This window comes from Gossypium hirsutum, chromosome A06 (genome assembly GCF_007990345.1).
Source record: "Gossypium hirsutum isolate 1008001.06 chromosome A06, Gossypium_hirsutum_v2.1, whole genome shotgun sequence".
In the NCBI taxonomy this organism is placed as follows: domain Eukaryota; kingdom Viridiplantae; phylum Streptophyta; class Magnoliopsida; order Malvales; family Malvaceae; genus Gossypium; species Gossypium hirsutum.
The window spans coordinates 39,749,456-39,767,569 of NC_053429.1; the positions used below are offsets into that span (position 1 = coordinate 39,749,456).

Here is an 18,114-nt window from a genome sequence, read left to right on the forward strand (position 1 = left end):
CATGGTTAGAGTGAAGTTATGTGGTCTTGTTGAAATGCATCAAAATTCAGAACAATATACATATATTAAACTTACATATACTTATATGCCAAAGCTGATTTGTGTTTTTTATGCAAGTGAGATAATTGTATGTGATGGTACTAATACCTATTCAAGATCCGGGTCAAGCATATAAATATATCTATCTATTCCATGTTGGTCTCATATATAAAGGAAAACTATGGATAAGATTCTAGTGGGAGCAAGAACAATATATTTGTTGTGGGGGTGTCATATTCTCGATATCTTATATTTGTTGGTATTATGATTGGTGAAGCAGATTTCAGCATTTTCCTTGGAACAATCAGTGCACTTTATTTTTTATTTAACTAAAAAGATGTTTAGCAAAGCAATTTTTTCTTGCTCTTCATATTTCATCTCTTTCTTATGCATAGTAATTTGAAAATTGTTGCAAGTATCTTTATTTCTTTATTTTAGGCAATATTCCTAACAGATACTCCATTAAACATCCATGAAACTTGAAAAAAATTCATGCTCATGGTTTATGTTCTACTTTTGAAATAAAATAAAAAAAGTAGCCATGCAAATAAATAATAATAATGTAATGAATCTAAATTTAATAAAATAATTTTAATAGTAATAACGGTTGGATTGGTAGAGCGAATAAATTATTAGAAATAAAAGTATGGGTGATTAAACAAGTGACATGTATTAAGCTTTTCTAATACATTTTAAATTGGTCAAATTTAATTTCAGTCCCTATACTACCTCAGAAATTATAATGTCTTCAAAAGCATAAGAGAATTATGGGTATAGTCACATCTTGAAGGGGCTCTAACACTGTAGCTGACCATGTGGTGAAGCTGTGCAGGAATGATAATCCTAATTTGTTCCTTTATGTGTATGGGTATTCATATTTATTCAAAGGGGTATGCAAGCAACTTCTTGGCAACAACATTGTGTTGTTTAATCTAGTATTGTTCTTTTAAGGGTTTAACCCTCCTTTCATTCTCTGTCCCCTCCCCCCCCCCCAAAAAAAAAACCAACTTAATCTAGTTTTATTCTTTTAAGGGGCTATTTTGCTTATTTTTTATAATCTATAAGCATCATTTTGTTTATTTTTCAAATGGAGGGATTGAAATGAAATTCAAGATATAAGACAATGACTTGTGTAATATTTTACCATTGGTAATTCATTTTACAACTAGTGAGATTAATTTGTTAATAATTATATGGTAATTCCTTGTGTATATATTTTGCGAAAGATATATTAATTTACATTTAGCTTGTATTTTTTCTTCTTTTTATATAGTAATCCTTCTCTTAGTTAGAACGTAACCCAATCAATTTCATGGGATGTTAGAACGTTGGAGTTTATAGTTTTTGGTTATTTTAATTTTATTTATTTACATTATCTTTAAATATCATTTTTAAAACAATTATAAACTTTATGGACAGTTAAATATAAGCCCACTGAATAAGGATAAAGCTTAGATCCAAAAATTAACAAAATTGACAGAAGTGGAACTTGAACCCAAGACCTCACACACACTCCCAAAACACCTAACCACTGAAGCAGATACACATTTATATTAGATATTCACAGAAGCAGAATTAAATTATTTGGGGCGTTACAAAGACATTATTATTTGCTAAATAAAGAGCCAATTTTTTTGAATAAAATTTGATAAAGAAATGGATTACAGGTTTTTACTTGCAAGGATATTTGTAATTATTATTTTGTGCTTTGCAAAAACTCTTAATATGTATTGTTCATTTTTCTTTGGCAGTGTGTTATTATTTCCTCTTCTCTTTGGCTTGCTTGATTGCTTTCTCCAGACATAGCTGAGCCTCTTATATTCACTAAATCATTGTAAGTTCTTTTGTAATTAAATTATTTGATTTTGTTTTACTGCTATTGAGATTAGTGTTGAAGAAATGTGAAATTTTTACTATGATTTGAAGATATGTAACACTTTAATATCTTGCAGTAATGGCTCATTTCCTTTAATAATACAAAGTGAGAGGTGTAAAAGAATTGATTTTTCATTGACTGTATGGTTGCAAATGTGAATATTTGTGAGTGGGTTCTTAGTTACATTGGGTGTTGTCTCTATCCTACATACATATAGACCAAAGGTTAGATCATATATTTTAGATTTTTATGCACAACAATATTATGTGAAAAGACTTGTATATGCTAGTGACAAGACCTGTATTGAACAAGTTAAGATGAATAGAACTGTTTTTTAAAACTATGTGAGATGTTACAAACTTTAGGAGGATTGAAATCATCAAGGAACATGCTTGTTGATGAGCAAGTGACAATGTTTTTACATATCATTTTTCATTACCTTAAAAATCGAGTTATCAAGCATCACTTTAATAGGTCCAGGAAAACCGTTACCAAATTATTTCACAATGTTTTAAATGATGTCATACGTTTACAAGATGTGCTATTTAAAAAGGCAAAACCAATTACAGCTAATTTTATAGACACAATGTGGAAATGGTTCAAGGTATTGAAGTGAGTTTCATATATAGCTCATACATAATTTAATTGATTTATATTTAAATATAGTATTCTAACCTAAGGTTTTATACATGTGATGTAGATTTTCTTAAGTGATTTAGATGGAACCCACATCAAGATTAGGGTTTCAAAAGTTGATCAACCTGGATATTGAATACGAAAAGGTGACATAGCAACAAATATGTTAGGTGTTTGTTCACATGATATGCATTTTATTTATGTTCTTCCTGATTGGAAAGGTTCTGTTGCTGATGGACGAGTTCTTCAAGATGCCATTAGTAGGAGATAGAGGTGTGTATGGGATGGGCGGCCCAGCCCGACCCAAAGACCCGCCCGAAAAATAGGAGGGTTTGGGTAAAAATATAGGCTCGAAAAATGGGCTTGGACAAAAAACGAGGCCCGTTTAGAAAACGGGCCAAGCCCCGGGTAAGATTTTTTTGGCCTAGCCCCGGCCCAGCCTGGCTCGATTTTAATATTAAATTATTTTTGAAATTTTTTTATTTTTAATTTTAAGTAACTTTAGTACTTTGACTTTACTCTTTTTGTTGTTTTTAATGTTATTTTGATATTGTAAAACTTTTGTTATTAATATAATTTGGTTCTTAATTTAGTTCTAATTTATTTCAATTTTTCAATTTTTCAATTTTAATATAAATACTTTTTATTATATTTTTAATTTACGTATTATTTTAAGAATTATTTTAGTCTCATTTTTTATTTGTTTTTTGTTTTAATATTTGTTTTTATGTTTTTAAATGTATTTGATTTATCATATTTTAAATTTTTTTATTGAATAAAAAAAGCAAAAAAAAATTAATATGGCCGGGCCGGGCTCGGGCCTACTATTTTTTTCTGGGCCGAGCTTGGACAAATTTCTACGCCCATATTTCGGGCTAGGCTGGGTCCGGGACTTGAAAACGGGCAGAAATTTTTTTATGGGCTCGGCCCGGCCCATGCACACCTCTAGTAGGAGACATGGGCTAAAAGTTCCTTATAGTAAAGTATAGAATTGGAAGAGTTTGAATTAATTTTTAAGATCATGCTTTTTGGGAAAGTTAACCATGATAAATAGTTTTGTTTTCTTTTTTATAGGTTATTATTATCTAGTTGATGCTGGTTACACAAACTATAAGTGATTTGTTATGCCTTTTAGAGGATAAAGATATCATTTGAATGAGCGGCGTTAGGGTTTCCAGCCAAGTACTTTAGAATAATTTTTCAATATGAACCATGCTTCAATGCGCAATGTTATTGAAAGATGTTTTGGGTTATTAAAACTTAGATGGGGAATACTTAGGAGTTCATCATTCTATCCTGTGTGGGTGCACAATAGAATTATTATTGCATGTTGTTTGCTTCATAATTTTATTTGAACTTATATGAGTCTATCCTATTAAAGTGGAGTTTGGAAAAGGATTACCTCGTAATGAGATAGATGACAATGAACCGAATATTGTAAATATCCATCCATTAGATACATGGGCTACTTGTAGGATGGAACTAGCCAATCAAACATTCTATGAATGCCAAGCATCTAGAAATTAGTTAGGTTTATTAAAACGTAGTAAAAGATTAATTTGTTTATTTGAATTGTCTTTATGTATTATACCTGACTTGTTGAATTACAACTTTAATTTATTTTCTTTTGATTCATCATGTGTTATAATCTTATAAGATGTCAACCTTCTTATGCATAATATCGAACCTAATTTTAATTTGTTTTTTTCTTAAGATAGTTATGTCAAGCTTTTCACAATCAATTGCTTCTTCCTAAAATTCTCGAGGAACCAAAAGGAAATGGGTTCCAGAAGATGTTGCGTTGGTTGCTGGTATGGTCGACTTGTACAATGTTAGAACCTATAACGTAGATATGAGATTCAAGGCTGATTATTTAAATGAGCTAGAAAGAATTAGAAAAATAGCCGGTCAATGCAGACATTGTAATTTCCCTTATTATGACCAACTTACTTCAATATATGCAAAAGATTGAGCAATTTGGAAAGATGCTCAAACATATGAAGATATTGTTGAAGAAATAGATGTTGAGGATGTAGCTACTACAAATAGTCTTGAAGAAGGAAACAATTACCATGGATGCATAGATGATGTTTCCTTGGATGAGATGGATGTCTCGACCACACAATCGCAACTGTCGAAGCCAAACCAAGATAGTTCCACATTTTCAAAGAAGAAAAAAATATTTATGATGGAAATGAACAAATTTCTACTTCAATTACTGATGTTGCCATGTTATTGAGGGAAAACATTCGGACTATTGGCCTTGAATTAAGTAGGAGCATTGCCTCCGAGAAAGTGCTTCAAGAAAGTACTCAAAAATCATATATGATCTTATGTGAAATAGAAGGATTAACTAAAGATGAGCGTTATCGTACGTTGAGCAAAATTCCAGACCATCCAAGGCAAATGCTCATTTTCTTTAGTCTACCTTCCTCTGTGCGATTGGAATGGTTGAGAATGTGACAGCCCTAATTTGACCCTAGTCGAAAAGTGGTTTCGGGACCACAAAACTGAGTCACAAAAATAATTAAATGTTATATTCTATTCTTATTATATGTGAAAGTGCATGTGTGAAAATTTCATGCTTTGATTTTGTCATTTGTATGTGAAATTATTAAATAGGACTTATGTGAGAAATTTTGAAAATGTGATAGGTTAATTTGTAGTGGCCAAATATTTTATGGTTTAAAATAGGTGGACTTGCATGTCAAATTTCCCACTTTAATTTGTAGTGCCCAGCCATAATGATGATGATAAACAATATATGCATTTTAAATTAGCATTATAATATTTAATGGCTTTATATTATAAAATAACGATAAATAAAATAACAAAATAATGAAAAGGACAAAGCTTGCTCATCTTTGTTCTTCATAGCCGAAATTAAGAGAAAAAGAGAGGAAAAAAAAGTTCAAGCACATTCGATCATTTACTTAGCATGATTCAAAGGTATGTTCCATGTATTTTCTTGATATTCTTGCGAAATTAGCATGGTCAAAGCATTGCTTAGTTAACCCATGTTTAAATTTTGAAAATTGTTGTGTTGTGAGCATTCGGTCATGAATTGAATTGAAGGTTTAAATTTTGAAAATTGTTGTGTTGTGAGCATTCGGTCATGAATTGAATTGAAGGAAATGGTTGTTGTTTCATGTTCTTTTTATGAGTAATGGTAGATAGGTGAAGTGGAGCTAGACAAATGAGCATATATGTGCATTAGATGTTAAGTGGGAAAATCGGCTAACATGTTGTGTGTGCTATGGCCGAATGAGAACTTGAATAAATAATATTCGGCTAGCATGATAAGTTATGGAATATTAAGTAGATGATATAATTGATTTGTGAAGTGGCTAATAGGGATTTTTAATGAAATTATGACAAGGCCGAATGTATCATGAAGTAAATTTGTTTGATTTAGCTCAAGAGCTTAGAGGACCAAAGTTGGATAGGGGAAAGGAGAAAGTAATCGAATATCCGTTGTAATCATTCGACAACATCCGAGGTAAGTTTTAAGTAATCAAATGTAAATAACAATCGATTATAATATGATATATTATGTGAATTAGGTATTCCTTGTAAGGTATGGATTTAGCCGAATGTTAAAGATGAAATGATGGTGTATTGTATCATGCCTATATGGCCTAATGGCAAGTATAGCATGTTGGTAAATATGCAATGTGCTTTTATAATTGAATGATAAGTTTGAAATGAAGGTGAGCGAAATGTTATGCATAAGCTATTGAATGCTAAGTGTGAAAATGAGATGAAAGAAAAGTGTTTGAGATGTATAATTATATATGTTTAAATGATGCTAGTACCTAATTGATATGATTATGTTATATGGAACTTGTTGATTTAATTATCGTACGGTACTATTCGGGCCTTCGAGCCTAGCATGCTATAATGCCGGTGAGTTAATATCGGGCTTCAAGCCTAGCAGGCTATAATGCCGGTGAGTTAATATCGGGCTTCGAACCTAGCAGGCTATAATGCCGGTGAGTTAATATCAGGCTTCGAGCCTAGTAGGCGTAATTTCGGTGAATGAGTTCAGACTTAAAGTCTAGCAGGCTTCGTGCCGGTGATGAATCCGGGTTTTAAACTTAGCAGGCTAATTGCCGATGATTTGATATAAATCTAAGATTTTGAGACTTCGTGATAAAACGACAATTGAAATCGTATAATACCTTAAGTTGGCCAGGTATGTATCTTGTACTATATGAGCTTGATTGGGATTGAATCCCAAGTATGTAATATGATGTATACGTGAATAAGTATTAAGACTATATGTATATGATCCTGATACATTCGGCCAAAATGTGAAGTTATGTGAAAATATTTGATTTACTTATGTTATATGAATTCAGATTCAAGTGGAATTAATATGCTAAATATACGTTAAATGTTTGTATATATATTCGGCCAAATGGCAATATACCTAAGAAATGTCACTTGAGAATTTGATTGATCGATTTATAATTGAATTTAATTGTTTCCATTGCTTAAAACTTACTAAGCTTATGAAAGCTTACTCCGTTTGTTATGTTTCTCTGTTTTTAGATCGTTGACTCCAGCCACTTGCTTGGGGATCGTCAGCAACTCGTCACACTATCTATCGTTTTGGTACTATTATGTTTTGGAATTCGTATAGCATGTATAGAATAGACTTAAGTGAATGATATTTTGAGATGTTGTTGTATATAAGCCATGTGAATATGGTAACTTTTGAATGTCGGTATAAGTCTGAATTTTGATCTTTGATTTTGTTTGCCTATAATTGCTAATGAACTTATGTAAATGTGAATGTACAAATGTAGTGTTTTGGATTGGTAACTCTTCATAACCCACTCCGGCGATGGATACGGGTTATAGGGGTGTTACAGAGAAGATTTCTTTCTGACCATTAAAAACCATGGTTGTGTTGGTGATGTTTTTGTAACTTTTTGTATATGTAATATTTGGATGATATAATGACATAATAGAATGCCACAGACAGTTGTAACATTTTGATGTTGTAAAATTTAACATATAGATTATGACATATAAGCTAATGACATCATGTAACTTTTTGTTAATGTATGAATATTTGTTTGGATGTAAAATATAATTCTCAAGCTATTCATTGCTTTTAATATTTTGCTTTTTAGTTTAGAAGATAATTAAATTATTTTAGTATATTAAATATGCATTGCAATTTTAAAATAATAAAGTAGGTTATATATTATTTTTATAATATTATATATTATGATTCTTATTAATTCAGATTTTAATAATAATTATGTTAAGAATGTTATTAATTTATATATTATTTTAATAAATTGTATTTATTAATAATTATGTTAAAATATGATTAAATTATTTATTTTTATTTTTATTAAATTATATTTAATAATAATCTTGTTAAAATTTAATAATAATAATAACAATAATCATTTACCTAAAAGAATTTTGCTAAAGGTACTTTGGTTATTTAAATCTTTTTCCATATGCTATTATAACATATATTTCATTCAACCAAACACAAGAATACTATTACAGCTCTATTCCATTCTATTGAAATAAACAATTGAATTACTGATTATAACCCTATTCTATTCACCCTAACCACGTGGTGTAAAAGTTATAAAAGTTCTAATACATTCATTCAATACAAGCACAAAATTAAATAAAGGGTAAACTACAAAAATAGTCATTTTTGTTTGCCTCAGGTTACATTTTAGTCATTTATGTTTGAAAAGTTATGTTTTAGTCACTTATGTTATTATTTTGTTACGAAGTGATCACTCTGCCGTTAAGTTTCGTTATCTCCCTAACGATAATCCTACGTGGCAGCCCAACTAGATTTTAAGTGCCAACTTCGATTTTCAAATGGGATAAGTATATATTTTTAATTAATTAAAATTTCAAACCCTAAACCTTAGATTGAAAAAATCGTCCATCTCTTCTCTTTTTTTTATTTTTCTTTTTCATTTGACTGAAAAAACTATTATCATCTTTATTGAATCAAAATAGGAGAAATCAAATTGAGTGCTTCATCAATTGATTGTATTTTTTATTCAACATAGAAAAACAAAAGATGGATTCAATGGAGGGTTTAGATATGTCTTCTTTGCATTCGTCTATCTCTTTTATTCAACATGGAAAAATAAAAGATTTGATTTTTTATTGTTTAATGAAAACCCTAATTTAAAAATCTTAATTTTTCCTTTTTGATATTTTCTTCACAAAAGAAGAAACCCTTAAAAAGAACCCAAAAGATCCAATATTTAGTAAATATCCATGTGGTCTGAATACTGTATAGTTTAGAAGGATGTGTAGCACTTTGTTTCTTATCATGAAAGTATGGAAAGGAAATGTTAATAATTGTAGAAATTTTCATTAATTAGTAATACAATCCTTTAGTTTTTTTATCATAAAAGTGTTTATTGCTAAACAATCTGTTAATGGTTTTTAAGGAGGATTACAAATGTAGTTGTCTGACACTTTCTTGATATACATGTATTCAAGTCATAGTTTTTGTCATAGTTATGCTTACAACTATGCAAGTCCTCTAATTTTGTTGCTCTTTACTTCATTTTCATTAGTTTATATTGTTGTGTTTTATTAGTAAATTGTTATGGGTGTTAGAGGCAATGTTCAATTATATGAAAGAAAAAAGAAATGTTTGGTTATGTCAGACTTTATCTTTCGTGTTAATCAGTTTATTATTTCTTGTTTTGTTGATTTCTTTACTTCACGTTTTTTAAGCTATTGTATCTTGGAGGTTGTCTGTCACAACCCAATTTATTTTCTTATGGACTTAATTTAGGTGATATCAAATTTAGTGCCTTTAATTATTTAATTATTTACGTATGACTTTAAAAACTTGTCTTCTTGTAATATTTGGTTAATTAAGTTAGTAAAGATGTAAGTAAAACTCATAAAGACTAACTAAACAAGTAAAGCTACCTAAAAATAAGTCATGAATGTTAATTATATTATATTAATATAACATTGTTATGCGGGAGTTTTGTAAGTTCTCTTAGACTTCTTTTGAATAACTAAATGAATAAAATGTCATGCATGGTTCGACAATGTAGTGTAATCAAATTTATGTTCAACTACTTTTATTTAGGTGGTGTTTAAATAAGGTAAGGTTCATATTAACCTGGTAAGGATAGATTGTTCTTGGAGGAAATAAATGGTGAAAATTTCTGTTAAATGTCCTAAGTAGAGATGTGATGGGCCGGGCCAGGCTAGGCTAGTTTCGGGTTGGGCCCATAAAAAATATTTGGCCTTTTTTCTAGGCTAGGGCCACGCCCGACCCAAAATATGGGCCTGAAAATTTGTTCAAGCCCGGCCCGACACAAAATTGATAGGCCCGAGCCTGGCCCGGCCCGGCCCATATGAATTTTTTTTCTTATTTTATTAAATAAAAAATTTAAAAATATAATAAATCAAATACATTTTAAAACAAGAAATAAATAAAAAATGGGACTAAAACAATTCTTAAAATAATATACAAATTGAAAATATAATAAAAAATTAGTTATATTAAAATTGAAACAAATTATAACTAAAATAATAACCAAATTAATAATAAAATAAAAGTTTTACAATATCGAAATAATATTAAAAACGACAACAGACAACATAATAAATAGCTGCAAAAGAACAATAAAACACCACAAAAGTAACACCAAAACATAACCAAAACAGCATCAAGATAGCACCAAAACAGCAACAAAACAGCACAAAAAATAGCACCAAACAGCAGCAGTGAAAACATCATCACCAACAAAACCAAAACAACACCAAAAACCTGCAAAATATAATCACCCAACCAGAATATCTATACATTAATCAATCAACATATTTAATTTTATAACAAACTATAAATTGTAAGCTAAATTAAATTGTCAACAATTAGAAAGGAAGGTAACCTAAAAAGCAATCGAAGAAACATCATCCTCATCGCCCTCATCGTCCTCATCGTCATCATCATTCTTGAAACCAATTTCTAACATGAAATAAGAATAAATAATTAGATAATCAAATTGATAAAAAATAATATAAAATTACAGCAATAAAACGAGAGTAATAATTACCTGTTGAAAATCCCTTAGCTCGCATCCAATCATCCAAGCAAACAACGGCTGGAACCGTTTTTGGCTTAAGTGAACTCCTCAAAGGTGTGATAACTTTCTTACCCATGCTAAAAGCGATTCGGAAGCTACAGTCGATATTGGAATTGCCAAAAGATCACGAGCCAATAATGAAAGCTCATTATATCGAACTGAACTTTTACTCCAATAGTCCAAAACATCTATTTGACTATTCAACTCAAGCGCTGATTCTTCTGTAATATCTCGAATTAGGGCTTAATCGGAATAGTGGTTTCGTGACCATAAATCCGAGATAGAAATAATTCTTTTATAATTATTTTGAGGTTTATGATATGATTGCATGATTGTGTGAAAATTTCGTGATGAAATTCTATGCCTAAAGTGCTTAAATTGAAAGTAGTGACTAAATCGAATAAGTTGCAAAACTTGTATTCTAGAAGTTTTTAGTATGAAATTGTTTTGGAATATTAATGAGGAGGTCTTAAATAGCAATTTGACCAATTTTAAGTTCATGGACAAAATTAGGACATGGAAGGAATTTTTGGAAAGTTTAGTAGTAAGGGTATTTTGGTCATTTAGTTATTAAAATGAATTAAAAACAAAATTAAAAGCCAATTTTTGTCCATCTTCTTCATTAGGCCGAAATTTCAAGGGTTCTCCATAGCTAGGGTTTGTTTCAAGCTTCCAAGCTCCATAGTAAGTGATTCCAAGCCCCGTTTTTAATGATTTTTACGTTTTTGAGATCCCGGTAACTCGATAAAGCTTATGTTAGCAATAATGTAACCTAGGGTTTATATTTGGAAAAATACCCATAGGTGAAATTTGTGTATTTTGATGTTTTATGATAGAATATGAAGTTTTAAATTATGTTAGACAACTTGCACTACTCGATTTTAAGCAAAAACGAGTAAAAGGGCTTAATCGGTAAAAATACCTAATAGTCACAAGTACATGTTAGAGTGAGAATTTGATGTTGCCATACAAAAGAAAAGTGATCAGCATGCTGTAAAACATAAGAATAAGGAATAAAGTTTAATCCCGAGCCTAGGGGCAAAAATGTAAATATGCAAAAGTTTAGGGGTAAAATTGTAATTTTGCCAAAATTTGAGTTAAGGATTAATTTGATAATGTGAGTATTAAATAAGCTAAATGTGTTATTTTAGATCAAGAAAGACGTGGAATCGACCTCAATCGAGGAAAAGAAAAGATTGTGGACTAAATTGCAAAATCTTTGTATTTTGGTACCAAGGTAAGTTCATGTGTAAATAAAGTAGCATAATTGTTATTTTTAAGTTATTGATGTTAATTATATGCTATGCTGAATTTAATTATGAAATGTATACTTTGTGGTTAATTTCAAATAATATGTAATTTATGCGAGCTACTTGTTAAATATAATTGTTACCGAGTATTGATTTCGGCATTCTACGGAAGACGGCAAGGATAAGTGTTCGAGGAAAAAGCCCGTTTGAACCTTAGGAATAGATTAGGATACAAGTGACATGTCACTAGGATGGTTGAGCATCCGAACTCGTTGAGTTGAGTCCGAGTTCACTTATGGATGCGAATGTCCGAACTCGTTGAGTTGAGTCCGAGTTCGTGAGATGTAACTAGGCATCCGAACTCGTTGAGTTGAGTCCGAGTTCACTTATGGATGCGAACGCCCGAGCTCGTTGAGTTGAGTCCGAGTTCGCTTATGGGCGGGTTACATGATTGCTTGATTGCATATATGGCACTTATGTGCAAGTTATCCATGTATCCGAATTATATTCCGATGTGTTGAACGGGTAAAGTTCTACTCAAATGGAGGAATATTCGAGATGTAAAGAGACGTATTGGTAAGTGATATGAAATGGATATTTTGGACAGGTATGTATTTAACCCTCGGGTTGAGTATTGATACAACCACGATAAGGTAATAAGATGATGAAAAATGATTAAAAATGTGATATGTGTTTTAGTGATACATGCTAATGTTGATTGGTATGACTGTTTGTTATGTTACTTATTATTTGCATATGAACTTACTAAGCATTTATGCTTACTCCCTCCTTCTTACTCATTGTAGTTTTGGACAAGCCAGCTCAGGGGTCGGGATAGGTCGAAGGCTCAGTCACACTATCCGGAAGACTTTTGGTAATGGCTTGTAAATTTAAGTATGGCATGTATAGCAATATACCTTTTTTGTGTAAATGATCTTATGGTATGGTGATGGAATGGTTGAGGAAATGCTTGATAATGATAAATTATGAAAATAGTTAGTTTAGATTATATTTGATGTTAAGGAAAATTATTAAGATACTTAGTGCATAAAAACTCATAAAAGGGATGAAATTTGCCATAAACAGAATACTGCAGCAACACTGACGAGAATTTAAAAATTTACTAAAAATCATAGAAATTGAACTTGGTGATGGAATACATATCAAATTGAAGCTTATTATGTCTAGTTTCACATGAAATAAATGAAACAGGTAAAGGAATTATATGTTACAAGATATTTGAATTTTAGTGAAACAGGGTCATAGCAGTTTCTGAATCCCCTGTTCCAACTTTAGAAATTCACCATAAATTTTAAAGATATAATTAGGTAGTGTATTTTATATTCTCAGAATCCTTATTAAGTCTAGTTTCAGGAGAAATAAACCTCATATTCATATGAAGTTTTTACAGAGAGAAATGTGGTTCGTAGTAAACAGAGGTCAGACCAGTCAAGTCCTGAAATAGGGGTAACTTTAACTAATAAACTGTAGTAATTGGCCCAACCAAAAATTCTAGAAAAACATTAGTAGATATATATATGAGTCTAGATTTAGGGAAAATTTACGGATCTTGATTTCGAGTTTTGTAACTCGAGATATGATTTTTCTTCTGACTGTGATGCAAGTAGCTTAAAAGTTGTGAATGTAGAAATAAATAATCCAAAGTTCTAAATATGTTAAATTAAGCTTAGTAACACCTCATACTCGACTCCGGCGACGGTCTCGGGCGTGGGGGCGTTACATCTTCCAAATAAATGTCCAACTGTGCCTTTTCACTCATAGTGCTAGATTCATTTAAATACCGTTTATAGTCATCACTCTCATCAAAATCTCCCCCAAAATCAACACTATTAACATTGTGTTCATCCAAACTAGAATCAACAGGATTTTTATTTGAAACATTAGAACTCCCAGCCAAACAGGAAAACATGGATTTAGATCTCTTAACATACTCGTCAAACAAGAGTCTAAGATTGCTAAGAATGGTTTCAACAAAATCTGAAGCATGAATACCATAGATTGTAGTAAAGCAATACTGCACATAATTCAGCTTGTAACGAGGATCTAAAATTGCAGCACACGACAATATCAACGAATACTCAGCCCAATATTTATTAAATTTCTCTTGCATTTGCTTAACCATTGGAGTTAAAAACGAATAAGGACCTTTAACTGTACCAAGCAAGACCTTATGAACCTTCCAAACCCCTCTAAAATAAAGATTAGTCGTTGGATAATTAGAACCAGAAAAAACACAAGTCACATCATAAAAGACTTTAAAAAATTTGCAAAGAATAGCAACATTTCTCCACTCCTCGTTAGAAAGTGCAAATATTTGATAATCTTTATCCCGTTGGCCCCAATAATCTAGCACATCTTTATAGTAAAGAAAAGATTCAAGCATCAAATAAGTGGAATTCCATCTCACACACACATCTTGACGCAACTTTTTGGTCACATTCAAATGAAAACTTTTGTCGGCCACATCATAAAATCTTTTCTTATGAATTCCTGACTTTTTTATGTACTTAATTCCATTTCGAACCTTACCAACAACATCATCAGCAAGTTCCAAACCAGCTTCAACTATAAGATTCAATATATGTGCACAACATCTAACTTGAAAAAAAGCACCATCACACAAAATAGCTCGGTTTGCACGAAACTGATTTTTAAGACAAGAAACCATAAGATCATTATAAGAAGCATTATCCAAAGTTATGCTAAAAATTTTCTTGTCTATACTCCATTGAGATAAACATAAAACAAGTTCATCCACATGTTCAAACCATCATACGGAGGAAATAAAGCTCTAAACCTTATGATTCTCTTTTGTAGCTTCCAATATTTATCAACCCAATGAGCAGTAATACCAATATATTCATCATTAGTATGCTATGAGTTCCAATTATCGAAAGTTAGACAAATTAAACCAGGTGCTTTAGCCAACTTTTCTTTAACACAATCTTTCTATTTTGCATAATACATTAGGACATCCCTAGTAGCTGTATATATACTTATATTCTTAAAATTAGGACTAGCAATTCTCATCATGTATCTAAATCCGGACTCTTCAACTGTCCTAAATGAATGCTTGCCATACACAAGAAAAGTAGAAATAGCTTGACGACACTTATCAGCATCAAACTTGTAGTTTTTTATAAATGGAACACCTCCTAATGATGGTTGAGTGGCTATGGTGTATTGTGTGATGTCCTTATTAGCCTTTTTCAAACAGCGATTTAGATGACGTCTTAAATGAGAGGTTCCACTAGAAGGTTTAGCAGAGAAGATAGTCTTACAATGATTACATTGTGCCTTCAATTTATTTTTGTCCTCGCATTCAAGCTTTGTCATTTCACCCCACACTTTTGAAGTGGTAGACTTTTGACGTTTGGGAGCACTTTCATATTTATTAAACCCATCGTCCACAGGTATAGGACTGTTCGAACTAGCCATAGTCATAAAAACTAAGTCTTAAAATCCAAATAAACCAAAAGATTATTAATTTTCATACTAAAAATATCTAATAATTATGATACAATTTATAATTTTCATACGAAGACAATTTAATTTAAAGCTTTTTATTTAAATATAAATTAAAGTTTACTAACTTATTTGGTTCTAAATTAAAATTTTCTGTTCTGAAATTTTATTTAAAAGAATTTGAATGTAGATTTAAAAATTAAAATACTGTTGAAATAAAATATAAAGCTTAGAAAATAGTAAACACAGAAACAGAACAAAATCATGCACCGACAGGAGTCAATTAGTCCACATGCATTATTATTATAATAATAAGTATCATTACATTGGTTTTGACCAGTGATTAAATATTGTAATAAAATTTAATTTAAACCCTAAGATAGTTAATAAGATTAAGTAGCATTGATGATGCTTGGTTTCCAGTGGTTGAAATTAACTAATCTAGGGCAATTAAATTAATGGAAATTGTAATTAGGTAGTTAAGAGAAAACATATCAAACTTAAAACCACATACTAACCAAACATAATCAAACTTAAAACCAGGAAAACTATTCCTTACTATCACATGAATATGAGAATATGATTTAAATATGTAAAATAATTTAACTTTATATTTGAGTCTAAGTGATATAAATGGTTATCATGTGACCAAGCAAGAGAGAGGGGGATGGGGCATCCATTGATCAAGGGAAACAAAGACAGCTTCGGGTTCGTAAAAGTTTGGGAACAAAATATATATATTCACTACATGGACCAAATGTTGCCACAAATCCACTTGTCCTCCATACATGTTTCATTTTTGTACGATTTTATTTTAAATGTTGGGTAATAAATTATGGGATTTAATTAAGTGCACCGTCAAAAACCTGCAAGAAGAAGATGCAGCAGTGAAGAAGAAAGACCGTGAAGAAGAGACTTTCTGAGATAAAGTAAGGCAGCAGTTTTCAACAGCAACAGCCAGCAGTGTGGGGAGCCTTAGCAAGGACCAAACTTTGGGGAGCACCGAGATTGCAAATGAAGAAGACCGAGACTGCAAATGAAGAAGCAAAAATGAATAAGCTGAACTGAGCTTGAGGCTAGCTGGAGGTGGCTGGCAGACAATTGGATCGGTGGATCGATGGAGGCGGTGTGAGCTAGGGATTTGGGTTTTGGAAATAGGAAAAAAGGGAGGAAGGTAGAAGCACGAAATGACAAAATGAAAGTGGAAAAAAAAAGGAGTAAAGTTAAAGACTTAAAGTTAAAAACAAAAAATGATTAAAAATAATAATAATTTAATATAAAATTCGGGTCGGGCCCAGGCCAAAAAATCTTGCCTGAGGCTCGGCCCATTTTCTAAACGGGCCTCGTTTTTTGTCCAAGCCCATTTTTCGGGCCTATATTTTTACCCAAACCCTCTTATTTTTCGGGTAAGCCTTCAAGCAGGGCCGAGCGGCCCATACACACCTCTAGTCCTAAGTTGTACCATTTTATATGCTTCTTTTGCATCCCTTATAGTTGAAATTTTTCAGCTTGATTGTGTGTAATTATGTTAACATTATTAACCATGAAGCTACTGCCAATGTTGTTTGCTACACTATTTCTACATTTATGTTGTCTTAATGTAATTTATAGTTGGTGTCAAAATGTCTCCTAATGTGCATATCTATGCTATCCAAATGTAATTTACAGCTGCTGTCATAATGTCTCTTAATGTGCATATTTATGTTATCAAAATGTGAATAATTGCTACTGTTTTCATGTTTTAGATTATGTATTTTAATGTTGTCCAAACATGAACATCGACTATTGTCCGAAAGTCCTAAAATGTTTATGAATTTATTAGTGGTGTTGTTTGAAATTGAATTAGAGTTGATATAATGTTGTTTTAAAGTTTGAATTGTTGTGCAATTTGTTGGTGCTAATATAATGTTTTATTTTCCTTTTTTGGTTTAAGGTTTGATGTTGAACAAAATACTTTAGAGGGAGATTTTGGAGGAGAAGCGTTTGACTCATATGATAGTTCAAATAAAGCTTATGAGTCAGATGCTTATTATTCTAATTCTTTTGAGTCTGATCGTGATAGGCTAGATGAACTAGAGGTTGAACTAGTAGGTGCAATAATACTGTAACACCCCCACCTGTGTCCGACGTCGGGACAGGATATAAGGCATTAACGGACTTTAAATGCAAACAATCATGCAAACCGAGCCATAAAATTTCATTCATATTTTAAAACATTCAAATCACATGCACATAGTCCCTTATTTGGGTTTACGAAGCCCAAAACATACTTTAGAAAGGGTTCAGGACTAAACCGAGAACTTTGGAAAGCTCTGGGAAAAACTTAGAAATTTTTCTCATTAAACAGGGTCACACGCCCATGTCCTCAGGCCGTGTAACTCTCTGTTTATGATGTCAGCAAATAAATTGAACCACACGGCTAGGCCACACGCTCGTGTCACCAGGCCGTGTCTCATCCCGTGTAGTTAACTCTTAGGCTATTTTTCAACCCTTTTTATTACCTTTACATGCACACACATATACATGGATCCAATGGCATTCAACATCCTCAAGTACGATACAAACATATCATTTACCTATCAACATGCATGTGTTACACATTCCCACATTAAGCCAAGACTAGCCATAACATAGTTATCTTTGTGCCAATTTATTTCAACTTATCATCAAACTTTCAGGTTCAAAGAATTATTATTTATCTCCATATTACACATTT

At 31.4% G+C, this 18,114-nt stretch overlaps 1 protein-coding gene across 1 annotated transcript; it reads right to left on the minus strand.

The window, feature by feature from the left end:
* Window positions 1-13,632: 13,632 nt before the first annotated feature.
* On the minus strand, window positions 13,633-16,727 carry LOC121230502 (uncharacterized). The gene is made up of 3 exons (XM_041115395.1): window positions 16,712-16,727; window positions 16,265-16,628; window positions 13,633-15,363 (listed from the first exon to the last, which is right to left on the minus strand). The coding sequence occupies exons 1-3, from the start codon at window positions 16,725-16,727 to the stop codon at window positions 14,883-14,885; spliced, it is 861 nt and encodes a 286-aa protein (XP_040971329.1). The 3' UTR covers window positions 13,633-14,882.
* Window positions 16,728-18,114: the final 1,387 nt, after the last annotated feature.